The sequence below is a fragment of the Pholcus phalangioides genome, unplaced genomic scaffold, assembly GCF_987345545.1.
Source record: "Pholcus phalangioides strain wild (caught in Gottingen) unplaced genomic scaffold, Ppha-v1.0 ptg000009l_1, whole genome shotgun sequence".
Lineage (NCBI taxonomy): Eukaryota > Metazoa > Arthropoda > Arachnida > Araneae > Pholcidae > Pholcus > Pholcus phalangioides.
Genome location: NW_028301602.1, coordinates 24650209 through 24662871, shown reverse-complemented (window position 1 = coordinate 24662871; position 12663 = coordinate 24650209). Strand labels below are relative to the sequence as shown.

The window sequence follows — 12663 nt, the reverse complement described above, 5'->3', positions numbered from 1 at the left end:
CAAATCCATATGGATATTACTTATAAGATCAATTACAACAATTGAATAATTTTCCATCTAATTAAAATTTAGTTATCAAGTCTGCCTGCTGACCACCCGTGGTCCGCGGACCATAATATGAGAAACGCTGTTATAGAGCAACGAGATAATAGAAAAGAGAGAATACTAAAACAATAGAGAAAATGGAGAGGAAAAAATCACATGGATAACTAAATACAAGTGAAGAATTTTTGAGACAAGCACGAGACTTTTTTTCGAATTTTAGGATATGCATTGAACATGGACACTCCGTGAATTAATAGAGGGAGAAACATAAATATTCTGAGCGGTTCTTGAGGAAAATGGCAAAGTTGCTCCTTGAACAGAACGAATTTTGACACATATTTGTTCCACTGGGGAGCAAAACAATTGCAATCGATGAAAACATAGAATAGGTCATTTTTGCTATTACTGGGGTTGCAAAAGGCGCATGGGGTATCAGGTGAGAATCTAAACTAAAGATTATTTTCATAACTTATATGAATTATATTGTAATAATTATAACTCTAATTATCATAATTACCAGAGCGAGGACTTGCTTTGTGATATTGTTATAGGAAGGTTGTGACGTTGTTTTTCATGAATAAATGATTTCTGACTTATGATTCTTACTAAATGATTCTGACAATTCTGGAATTGTCTTAGGACTTCTTTTTCTAAAAAAATTAACATTTTAAACATGAGACAACACACGAAAACTGTACTGCTGTACTGTCTTAATTTAGGATACCCGCGCCTAACTTAGGCAAAAAACATTTTTTTTTTCGGGTATTAAATGTACACTTGAAGTTTTCAAATTATCAGTACGAAGGGTTTTGACATCCCATCCGAATGGTTTTTTTTTAATTCCAACGTTCCATTGCGGGGGGTTTTGTTTCTTCAGTGCAAAGATCAAAATTGTCCCAAGTACGGGCACTTGGCTGTAAGAAATTTCAACACCTTGTCGAAGTCTATACTTTTTAAGTTAGAGGGTGTAAAAATACTTTACCTAACGATCTACAACTTTAGAGATAGGAAAAGCATAATGAATGATATTTCTATCTGTTTCACATGCATTATTTTCTCTATCATCATTTTTGCGATTATCAATAGTTCTACACTTGTTTAATGTACATAAATGGTCTATGCACTTAGGAACAAAAAATTTCTATGCACTTAAGATTATAAAGTTCTCTGATCTTGGCGCTCTGGAGGAGTTCATTAATTTTCTTCAAACCCAAAATATGCATGATTATGATAAATTTTATGTTATTAACATTGTTCACTTCAACATTCATAGCATAAGAGCGAATTTTGACCAATTGATGGTCCTATTGAATGAATCTATTGATTATATTGATATTCTTGTTTGGGTTTTGAGGATGAGGTTGATCACTATAGATTGCCAAATTATAATTTATTTACAAGATGCAGAGATTATAATAGTTCAGGCGGAATTTTCGTTTATACAAAAAAATCCATTCAGTTTTTCGAACTTGAAGCCCCTACATTAAAATTTACCATCTTCACCTTGTTCAGATCACATTCATTCCCACAAACTCATTTTTGAAGAACTTGATTCAGTTTGAAAAATATCAAATATAGAGATGTTTTACGAATTGGTGATATATAAATATTGACATCCTTAAAACTGATTCTGGTACCCACTCAGATTATCAGGACATGTTATCCAGTCATGGATTTGCCCCTTTAATTTTCAAAATAAAAAGACCTCACTCTAACTCTTGTATTGATCATATTTTTATTCGTAACTCATCTAGAATCAAGGAAATTTCTTCATCTATATTTACTACAGATTTGACCGATCATTATCCAATTTCTTGTAAACTCAAGTTTTTATTGATTAATCCAAGAACTGATAATACTGACAGGGAACGCTTTAAAAAAATTGGCTTATTTGGAATCGCAACCTATCGTCAACAGTATAACTTTATTTTTACAAATGAAAATCCAGGATTGGTTTTTGATGGATTCATGGTTAAACTTGAAACCATAATTAACAATCATACATCGTACTTACAGATCAAACCGAAAAAATTACCTCTGAAATAGCTGACTTAACCAAGATCAAACAAAAACTTTTTTTGAAAACAAAAAAATACCCATTTGACATAATAGTCAAGAATGCTTACAAAAACGTCACAACATATCTCAAAAAACAAATTAGAGCGACAAAAAAAAATTATTACTCAATTTGCTTTTCGAATTGCTTTACATCATCCGAACTTTGGAAACTAATTAACAAAATACTTGGATATGATAAAAAGAACTACACACTGCCTTCGGAAACTAATTTGCATGTACTGACTAATGATTTTAATAACCATTTCATAAATATTACACAACAAACCCATAAATACGGAAATTTTGAGCAGTATATTCCTCGCAGTGACAAATCAATTTTTCTGGCCCCCACAGATCAAACTGAAGTCTACAAAATAGCTAAATCTCTTATGGCCGTATTCACCGGCAGAGTTTGAACTACAATCGCAGGTTAAAGAATTAGCGATCGAAACGGATTGGTTAAAATCCTCAATTTGACCAATCCGTTTCGATCTTCAATCCTTTCACATGCGATTGCAGTTTAAACTGTGTTGGTGAATACGGCCGTTAAAGACACTGCATCTTCATATCATAACTTGACTACTAAAATTTTAAAGAGCTTTCCTGAATGCACGTATCAACTAATGGCTGACCTAATTAATAATTGCATTGAAAGGGGTGAATTTCCTGAATCACTCAAATCAGCTATAGTTGTTCCTATTTTTAAAAATGGTAATCAGAATAACCTCAGCAATTGTAGGCCCATCTCCTAATCCCGCGGTCGCATTATTCATTAAAATACCTTTGCTCGTCAACTCTGCTCTGCCAGTCCAATTCATACACAATCGTATGTTGATTTATAGTTTTTTTTTAATAATCACTAAAGCATCCCCCTGTGACCGTTACATTATTGCATTATTTATATGTATTTGTATTTTATGTAATATATGTGTTTGTGTAATCGCATTCCCCCCAACCCCCGTTCCTATGTTGATGTTTTTTCATAATTTTTTGTTTTCAATCTCAAAAATCACTACATAGTGACTCTTTATTTTACACTATAGGATAATTGAAATGTTATTGAATTAACTTCATTGTAACAACCAGTATGGGACCTTGGTGTCTCCTTGGTGGTTTTCACTAACCTAATGCATTGTTATCATTCATCTAACATATTAATAAAATTGAAATTGAAAATTGAACTTGCCCATGTACATATATTTTGTTCAGGCTACAATATATATAATTAGGTTTTTCGGAGCCATCTCCTGGGACAACGTGGTTTTATCGCCCACTAAGACAGAACCTGGGTGTCTCTCGGTTTTAATCATAATCACTGTTTCATATCCATGATGTATCAGAATATGCACGTTTAAATCTTAATAGAATCGAGTAAATTCATATATACGTCGTTATCCCGCTTGGAATATCAAGCGTTTGAAAGTGATCAACATTTTTCACGGAGCTTCTAGTACACAGCGTCCGTTTTGCAGAGTGTAACCCGGCAGTCCACAGACGACGTTCCTGCATTGTCTCTTGAAAGGATCATACACGTCCTCTTTGTTACCGCAATCCTCGGAGGACTTCCTTTTCCCTACGTTATTCCCATTAGAAAAATTAACGTCCAATAACAAGGCGAAGTTTGGACCATCTATTTCTCCGGGCAATACATCGTGTCGGGGTCCCATCGCCTTACCACAAGTGAAGCCTGATTGATCCTCGTTGTTACAAATAGCGCAATAAAAATTCTTGTACTGGGTACCATTTGAATAGACTGGGTCCGAGTACCTTCCGCACATCAGTCTTATAACGTCCCGCTTCCAATTCGGGTCGCATGTGTCCACTTCGTCTGTGTCGCAGCGTCTCACAGTTTGTGAGAGCTGTTTCGGAACAGCTGCCTGCAAGTCGCATTTATGAAAAGTCTCTTGTCCCTTATCGTCTCTAGTTGTGAAACCCCACCGATCCGATGGCTGATTATAGTAAATATAGCTGAATATATCATTACTGTCCAGCAAAAAATTCGGATGGAGAGTCGGACATTCTATTCTCACTCGCCAAAAGACAGTTTTCTGGATTTCACCGTTGCAGATGGCGCAGTAGTAGTTACTATAAGTCAATCCGCTACTTAGACTGCTTACTTGAATCCAACTTAGAGGATCGGAAAAATTGACATTATTTGTCTGGCATGATTCCCTTATGATTTCCGGACCGATCCAATTCTTCGGACATTTGTGAACTATCAGAATTTTTTCTCTTCCAACCGATTCACAAGACATCAGCCGACGTTTTTTTGGGATTCGGCCACCGATGCTAGCGAAGAGATTTTCCGAATCCCCGCAACAGTCATTGAACAGTGTGGAACATGCTTCATCACAGTAGCAGGCGATGGAGGTTGACACCGCTCTTCCGTGGCACTTGTTGCCACAAAAAGGCTCTTCACCGAGTACTGCAGGTGATACTAAAAACAATGATGTCATGAGCAGTGGGAACAATTTCGATGTAACCATATTGAAGACGATTCAGTAGCTTGGCATTCAATTCGTCGATGTTTTTCTTTAAATAGTTGTTGGAACAGCGAATTACCTGGAAAATAGACAAAAACCGGTCAATGAAAAACTGCTGAAGCTTTGGTCAAATACTGATAATTTTTCAATTTCGAAAAACTCTGTGAAAGAGGGAGTTTCCTGCACAGAAAAATTTTGCGGTGAAATTTCATTTGATGCATAACCTTGAAAATACATATATACATATATACAAGGGCTATTTCATATCTTTAGAGTCACGCTCGCCGCCTAGGCTCATCGGGCATGATCTCGGAGATGCTGCGTGATACTGCTGTGATACTTCCCGTAGTGAAAGGGCATCATGGCTGACGGCATCATACACTTCATCCATACTTTTTAGCTGATTTTTTACTGTTTTAAATGAGTGATTTCTCGTTCATAGTGATGTTTCAGTGTCAGGCGTGTGCTTGTCATATTGGTAATTTTTACAGTTACAAATACGAGTTGTTGTGGGTTGCCAGACACCTCTTAATTCATGGGTTCACCAGGGCCCGCAGAAAGGACTTCTAAAGAATGATATTAATTCGCAAAACAGGACAAGTACACCAGTTTTCGGCCACGCGTTGATTCAGGACAATATGTCGAGGAGGGCGAATTGATAGAAGTAGAGGGAGTGCGATTAATAAACGTTTCCCGTATTTTATGTGATAGAACAATTACTTTTTCTTTTCGCATTCTGTTTCACAGGAAGAGGAGGGGGGGTAGTCATCTCCCACGGGATCCATGCCTGTTTCTGGCCCACGGATTGAAAAGGTTGTAAACCCCTGATCTGCAGTCCCTAAAAAGCATTCGCTGTGGTGGTCGAGTGGTGATAGTGAAGGACTGACCACTCACTCAAACCGCACCGTCGCCACAGTGGTGGTCAGCTGAAGTTGGTTTTCTGTGGTTCCCAACTTCAAGATGCGAATGCAAGCCGATCTCCCATTGAAAAGTCTCGCTGCAAAGAACAACAGACCTACAACAGTAAAATCTTCAAACATTACACTTCACTCATAGTTCGAAAAATACGTAGCAGACGGCAGCACTATACAGGCATTACACAGAAACAAGCTTCGCGTTAGGTTCACAACACCGACACGCATATCCCAACGTGTACCAATTCGTTAGAAGTTCCGCAAAGGGATATGGACGAGGTAAATGTGTGGTTTAGTATTAGTAGTAGTAGTCCCTAAAAGCCACAGATGGAAATTATTGAGTCGATAGCGTGTAATATTTTTAAGGAAGTTGTAGGAGAGGATGTGCTATGTGTTAATTAAGGAAATTAAGTATTTGAAAGAATGTGCATCACAAATTTTTGAATAAGACATTTCATTGAAAAATACTAAATGTAATAAATATTTGAAAGAATTAGCTAAAAAAGTAATTATGCAAAGTTTTTATTTTTTATATCAGCATGTATTCGATTAAAGAAATAATAATAACTTTAAACATTTTATGTTAGGAATTTTTTTATTTTTGCTTCTAATCGTAATTCTCATGCATTTTATGTTACGATTGTACTGGTATCAACAAAGTCACCGTTAGCAAAAGACACACTAATTCAAATGAAGCCAAAATTATAATTAAAAATTATCAGAAATTACAAAGGATAATAGAAATTATGTCTCGAATTGACTTTCAATCAACCCAATAAAATTTAACTAACGTACGTGTTTCAAATGAAATGTATTCAAAAAAATATTCTTAGTGTAAGTTATTACCTGTTACCGAAATTTCTTACTTTAAATGTTTAAAAATTTTGAAATTAGCAAGCCAATAAATATAGTGTCTTTCTTTCAAACCGAGCCAAACTCAGGTCTATCGCCATGTGCAATTTACTACAAGTGAATTGCGCCGGAAGTGTATGTGCCTAACAGTCTGAATGCTTATCTAGTGTTGAAGCTGATTTGTCAGTGCTGCGGTCTATATTTTAGAAGTGAAGTGAGTGAAGTGTAATGATTGAATATTTGTACCGTTTGTAGGCTGGTTGTTCTCTGTGGCGAAACATTTTAGCGGGAAGATTGGCTCGCATTCTCACTTCGAAGTTGGGAACCACAGTAAACCAACTTCAGTCAACCCCGACTGTGGCACCAGTGAGGTTCGATCTCGGGACCTCACCATACGAGTCCGTCACCATGACCACTTGACCACCACACAGCGGCCAATATACTAATAAATAATTATGGTAATATACAGTGATATTAATGATAATAACCATGAAGATTATTCTGAAAATGATTCAGCAAAATAGGCACTACAGCGGTTGCTAACTATCGTAATGTAATCAACAAGTAGCAAAATTAATAAAGCTCCGTTCTGTCAGAGCAATGATGTCACGCATGACGTCAGGTGGTACTGACTCCGGCTTGTTATGAAAACGTCCTTATTATATATCACTTGATAATCTTAGGAAATTAAATTCAACGTAGAAAACTCAAAATAAAAAAAATTGAAACACTAAAGAGCCGTTTCAAAGCCAAAATATAGCCCCTTCTTCAGTGGAAAATGGTCTACTGAAAATGCTACAGGTAAACACGGAAGCTTTTATATATTGTCCATTAACACACCACAGATATCTTTCAATTATTCACACAATCATCATATACGGAAAAATTAATAAGTTCAGGTCTACCTGTGAATGAAGTTCTTTAAACTGATGACAGATTAGATTTTTTCATGTTGCATGTTAAAAAAATATTTTTGCGTCATTTTATCCTCATCAGCCTTTGATGAATAGGATAAATTGCGGAAACTCTACTAAAATATCCTGGTTATTGAATGATATATAGCTTTGTGGTAGGCGAAAGTTGCTGTTGTAATAAATGTCAAATGAAACTATTCTTATAACTATTGTTCTTCGATATTGGCAGAGCACAGACACAATATCTATAGGCAATATATCATATTATATCTGATGGGAGAAGAAATGTTGATGAATATAGAATGATAAGCAGAAAACTTGGTTGTACTCGATGAAGGCCATCTTATCATACTCGTTCGAGCATTCAAAGATAGAAACAAAAGTTTTTCTATAGCAAAAATAAGGAAACTTGAGAAACTAGCGATGAAAAAGTCACCAACAAATAAACCTGAATTAATATAAAATTATCAGTTCAATAAACTCCACATAAAAATGAGAATTCTTGAATAAAGAATGCTAGAACAAAAACTATATGTTATATCTGTAAAGACTGGGCACCGCTTATTAGAATCAGTGATAGTGTCATCATTCGGGTATTGTTATCACTTTTTGTAAAATACGGAATGGACCAATATCATGACATTGGAAAAATTCGTGTTTGTTGTTGACCAGGACTTCGGTTAATGTTAGCATTTTTTTTTTCTCCGAAAGCTTTTTTTTGTGCATATTTTGAAGTTGAGGTTGAAACCAGGTTGAATTTTTCCCTATAAGTTTTAGTTATTAATTTGTAAGACTGTGTAGGAGGTCGGAAGGCTACCTTATTGACAAAAATTTCCGTTCACAATGTCCTAATCGGGCGGGCTGTTATAGCCGTGTGTAGCGCATCTTTTGCAATTTCTTTCCTATAAGTGAAGGCATGTTTGAGGTAACAAAAAAAGTCTATTCAAAGAAAGAGCGTGGTCAGTTTCTTTCAACTGGCCATATTCACAGCTCCTCAACTGGAACAGTTTCTCAAGAGAATCTATGGAGCGTACATTGCAAAAAATATCGTAATTCGTACCACACATGAGACAGTTACATTTTGACTCCTTACAATGTCTGAATTAAAAAAAATAGTTTATCTTAAAGGGGAAAAAATCCTGTTTCAGAGAACAATTGGAACAAAAATGTAGAATTTAAGGGGGTTGGTGCACGATTTTGGCTTCTCATACTTCCCTATGGGAACAATCTCCGTCCTTTAAAGGACATTTGAAAGTTTTCTATTCACTTTAAGCATCCAATTTTTCTCTCTCCAATGCTATGGATATTTTTTATACAATTTACCACGAGCATTTAAGATTTTAATTGTTGGTTTGGTTTTTTTCCAGATTTTTGTAACTTCACGAACATGCAGTTTTTCAAAACTCACTGAAGTACATATTTCTATATTGTGCCGGTTTTTTTAATCATTTTAATAAGAAATGCTCTTGTTAAAGTACGTAACATCTTAGTGCTGAGACATACACAAAGTTTCAAGACACTTGAACAAGTTGAGTTTGAAAAATATTTTCCTTATCTGGGAGAAACGAAGTTTTGAGAAAACAGCATTTTAATAAAAACCATTTACATATATAACGCCTGCCACCAGTTTATATCAAAATATCTTAAAAATATTGATACTACAGATAGAACAAAAACGTGAACACAGACGTAAAAAATTTCATAACATTTGAAAATTGAAAAATTCGAAAATGGTTTTTTTTTGGAAAATTAGCGTACGCCAACCCCCTTAACATTTATGAAACTTTTATGTGCGACAAAAAAATCGGAGTTATCCTACTTCAATTCGTCCCGTTTGACCCAATGGACATATGATCATAGAACTTGCAACAAGGATTTTTTCGGATATAGTTATCAATCGGTTTTAGAATCAACAAGTACCGATGTGATCACATTATAAGCTGCATAATAACTTCCGTTCATAGCTGTAACAATACGCTTTTCAGATGCAACTGTAACTAACTACATGATCTTAACTAAAATATGCGGAATGCGAGAATTTTGTGCCAAGTCTTACCCTTAGGGCTATTACAGCGGCTTACAAAAGACGTGGAAGGCTTAAAAATTAAAAAAAAAAATTGCAGAAAAAAGTTATCATAATTATTTTCTTTAAAAGTATATCGATTATTAAATAATGCACCCTGTGTAATATTTATTAATGCAAGAAATCAAAAGAAAAAGAAAAATTTTCTAGCGATTCAGATAGATATTTTAGCAAATTCAATAACTTTCATTCTGGAACTGTTTGATGAGAATTTTATTGTATAGCCAATCTCGAATCAGATGGCATCATGTTAGAAAGTGAAAGCATGGGGGAAAAATCCCTTTCTTCAGTTCATGGTGAGCTTCTTTCAAATGACCACATTTCACCAGTGTATCTGTAGAATACTTTCACAAGGCAATATGTGGAACGTACCGTACATTATGAAAAGTATCGTAATAATTACATATCAGACAGTTCTATTCCAGCTCCTCACAATTTATGAATAACAAAATAGCAATTTTAGCTTATGAAAGGGGGGGAAATCATATTTTGGAACAATTGGAAGAAAAAGGACGATTTAACATTTTGAAATGTGGGAAAGAAAAAAAGGAGATATGGGACATATGGCCACATATGTACCCATCGTACTCCAACGGGTTTTCTTCTTCTATATCAGCAATTCCTGACGTGGGGCCCCACACCCCCCACAGGGAGGGAATTTGATTTGTCAGGGGGAGTTTTTCCACGAAGGTTCAGAACCCCCTTCCGAACTCCATTTTCTTTCTTCCAATTAAAATTTTTAGTTTTTAAGGAAATTCTGATTTCTTTCTTTTACTTTTCTCTTTTGGTAAAAGGGGTTTGCCTAAGAGTTTTCAATGTTTTGTGTTTCATGGAAAATTTGTGTCAGTAAGATAAAGTCCACGGACTCCTCCCCCACCCCCACGCCGGAGCAATAAAATGAACAAAAATGAAGGCCGCGAACTCCTTTAAAAAATGATATTCTGTGTTTAGCAATGTAAAACCCCCCAATGAGTGAATTATTTTCTTATCCAAGGTCAGAGACCCCTGAGGTCTCTCCAAGGAGGACCCTCTGATTAAGAACCACTGCTTTTGACCAAATAAAGGTAGACAGAAATGGAGGGGGAAGCAAACATATGGTTTTAAAATTTAAGGAGGCAGAGCAATAAAATAGTGGTTCTTACATTAAAAAAAGAAAAAAAAAACCTTCGTTATGGAACTATGAGGTTTCACCGAGGAGGGGGTACCCCCCTGATAAAAGTACGGGGGACATCAGAATTTCAGAGATGCTTTGGTGGGGCATGGCCTAAAAAAGTTGGGAAACACTGTTCTATATCAATGCAATTATTGTTATCAGAAACTCTCCGGGTACCGATGCGATCACAATAAGCGGCGTGCACTGTAAACCCATATTTGAAATGGACATTTTCCCCCAGCAAACTTCGTTGGGCAATTTGCTTGTCGTGACCAAGAATTTGCATTTGTATAGATCTCAACAGGAACGATGGGGATTTTTAAAAAAACAACTTGAATAACTCAAAAATGAATAACACAAGATTTATTTTCTTTTTCAATATTATGCGTGTTTTAATAATAGGAGAACACCCGGGTCATGATAAGATCAAGGTAAGAATTCGTACAACATTCAAGTTCATAATCGTTATCTCAAATCACAATCCAAAATCATATTGATTCCTGGGGTTTTTAATACTCGGAGTCATTTTGATCCAATTATTTATTACGATGTGTCTGGATTGTTATTCGAAACAAATGAAACGTTAACGAGAAACTTATTTTAAACAATTCATATTAATATTAATTTGGTGTTGTATTTTTATGTGAAAATTGTACAGAAAAATTCCATAGCCTTGATTAAGAAGACTTCCCTTATTTTTTGTAAAAAAACAGAGTTCGTATTTCATTTTTGTGCATTCTAAAATGATTCATGGTATAATTATTATGACCATAGTATTATTAACTGGAATGAAACTGTGAATTTATTGTTAATATATGAATGAGGATTTTAATCGATATCCGTGGAGTCGGAGATTCGATTAGTGCATTTCTACTAAAAACTCTCCGAATGATAATTGGATTAAAAATTAAACGGAAAATTGAATAAAATCAGTGAATACACAGGTGCATGTATGTGTTGAATATGTGTGTATGTTTGTGTAATGTTGTGTTTATATGTACGGATGTACGGAGTGATAGTTACGTGCGTATGTTGTGTTTATAGAAGTAGTGATACATATATACGCGTGTTATGTTAGTTATGTTTGTGTATATAGTTATCATCAGGAGTACACAGATGAAATTTAGTTATCTTTTGCAAAAAGTTAAGCTCGAAAGATTTGAAAATTAATGGAAATCATCACTGAATTTTTTTAGTCAATATTTAAAACGACTTACGTATTTTATGAATAATTAGGAATCACTCCAACACGCGATGGATATGTACGAACACGTAGAAAATGCATGAAAAGTCTGCAGTTGATAAAACTTGGACATGTTTAGCGAGCACTCACTTGTAAGAAGTGAGCCACCCTACCACAACAAGTACAGGTACACGCAACCCGAAAATAGTCGACATTTGGTTTGACGTTATGCGCAGTGAAAGTCACCTTCCACGGAGATGTAAACCATTTGGGTACATTCATGCGAAACCGATTGACGTGTGAGATAATATAAGATGTATCCGTCAAAATAGAAGAAAAAAAACCATTAAAAACGTTCCTTTAATGACTTCAAACGCTTCAAGATCCGTGTCTTGCGCATTCTGTTTTGGTATTCTTTACGACGAACCAAAGCGTAATCACCGTCGATTCCAGAACTCCAAAACAATTGGCAACCTTTACACGGGGAAAAAAATGGTGTTTATGTACATGTTCATCCTTTGACTGAGGAAAAACTTGATGAATATTGTACTGTTAAGTTTAAATCATTTCTATTCTAGCCATTGTTTTATGTTTACTGAGAAAAATGAATGCAAACAAAAATTGTTGAATTGAAATCTAAAAGACAAAAATAGATCTACATAGTACAGTCGGGTAACATAATACCACTTTTGTTTTTTTTAAATTTTTCTAATTTGAAACATGGCGGAATTCTGAAGTCATTTTTTTTATAAAATTTTGTTTCTTGTCTTTGCATTGACAAGTGTATCGTATTTAAGTCAATATATATAAAATTGATTTTCTGTGTTTGTATAGTTTCTATACAAATCTACAATTTTAGATCGATCGTCATCAAATTTTGCATATATACCAAATGGGACCTGACTTGAACAATAGCTACTTTAAAAGTTCGTCAGAGCAGGGCAAATGACTCAAACGGGCGAAAAACTGTCGGGTAAC

General features: G+C 35.2%; 1 protein-coding gene across 1 annotated transcript; it reads right to left on the bottom strand.

The window, feature by feature from the left end:
* Positions 1-1765: 1765 nt before the first annotated feature.
* On the bottom strand, positions 1766-11861 carry LOC149082585 (uncharacterized). Its single transcript, XM_089235837.1, has 2 exons — positions 11720-11861; positions 1766-4665 (listed from the first exon to the last, which is right to left on the bottom strand). Exon 2 carries the CDS (start codon positions 4587-4589, stop codon positions 3540-3542), a length of 1050 nt encoding a protein of 349 aa, XP_089091963.1. The 5' UTR covers positions 4590-4665; positions 11720-11861; the 3' UTR covers positions 1766-3539.
* Positions 11862-12663: the final 802 nt, after the last annotated feature.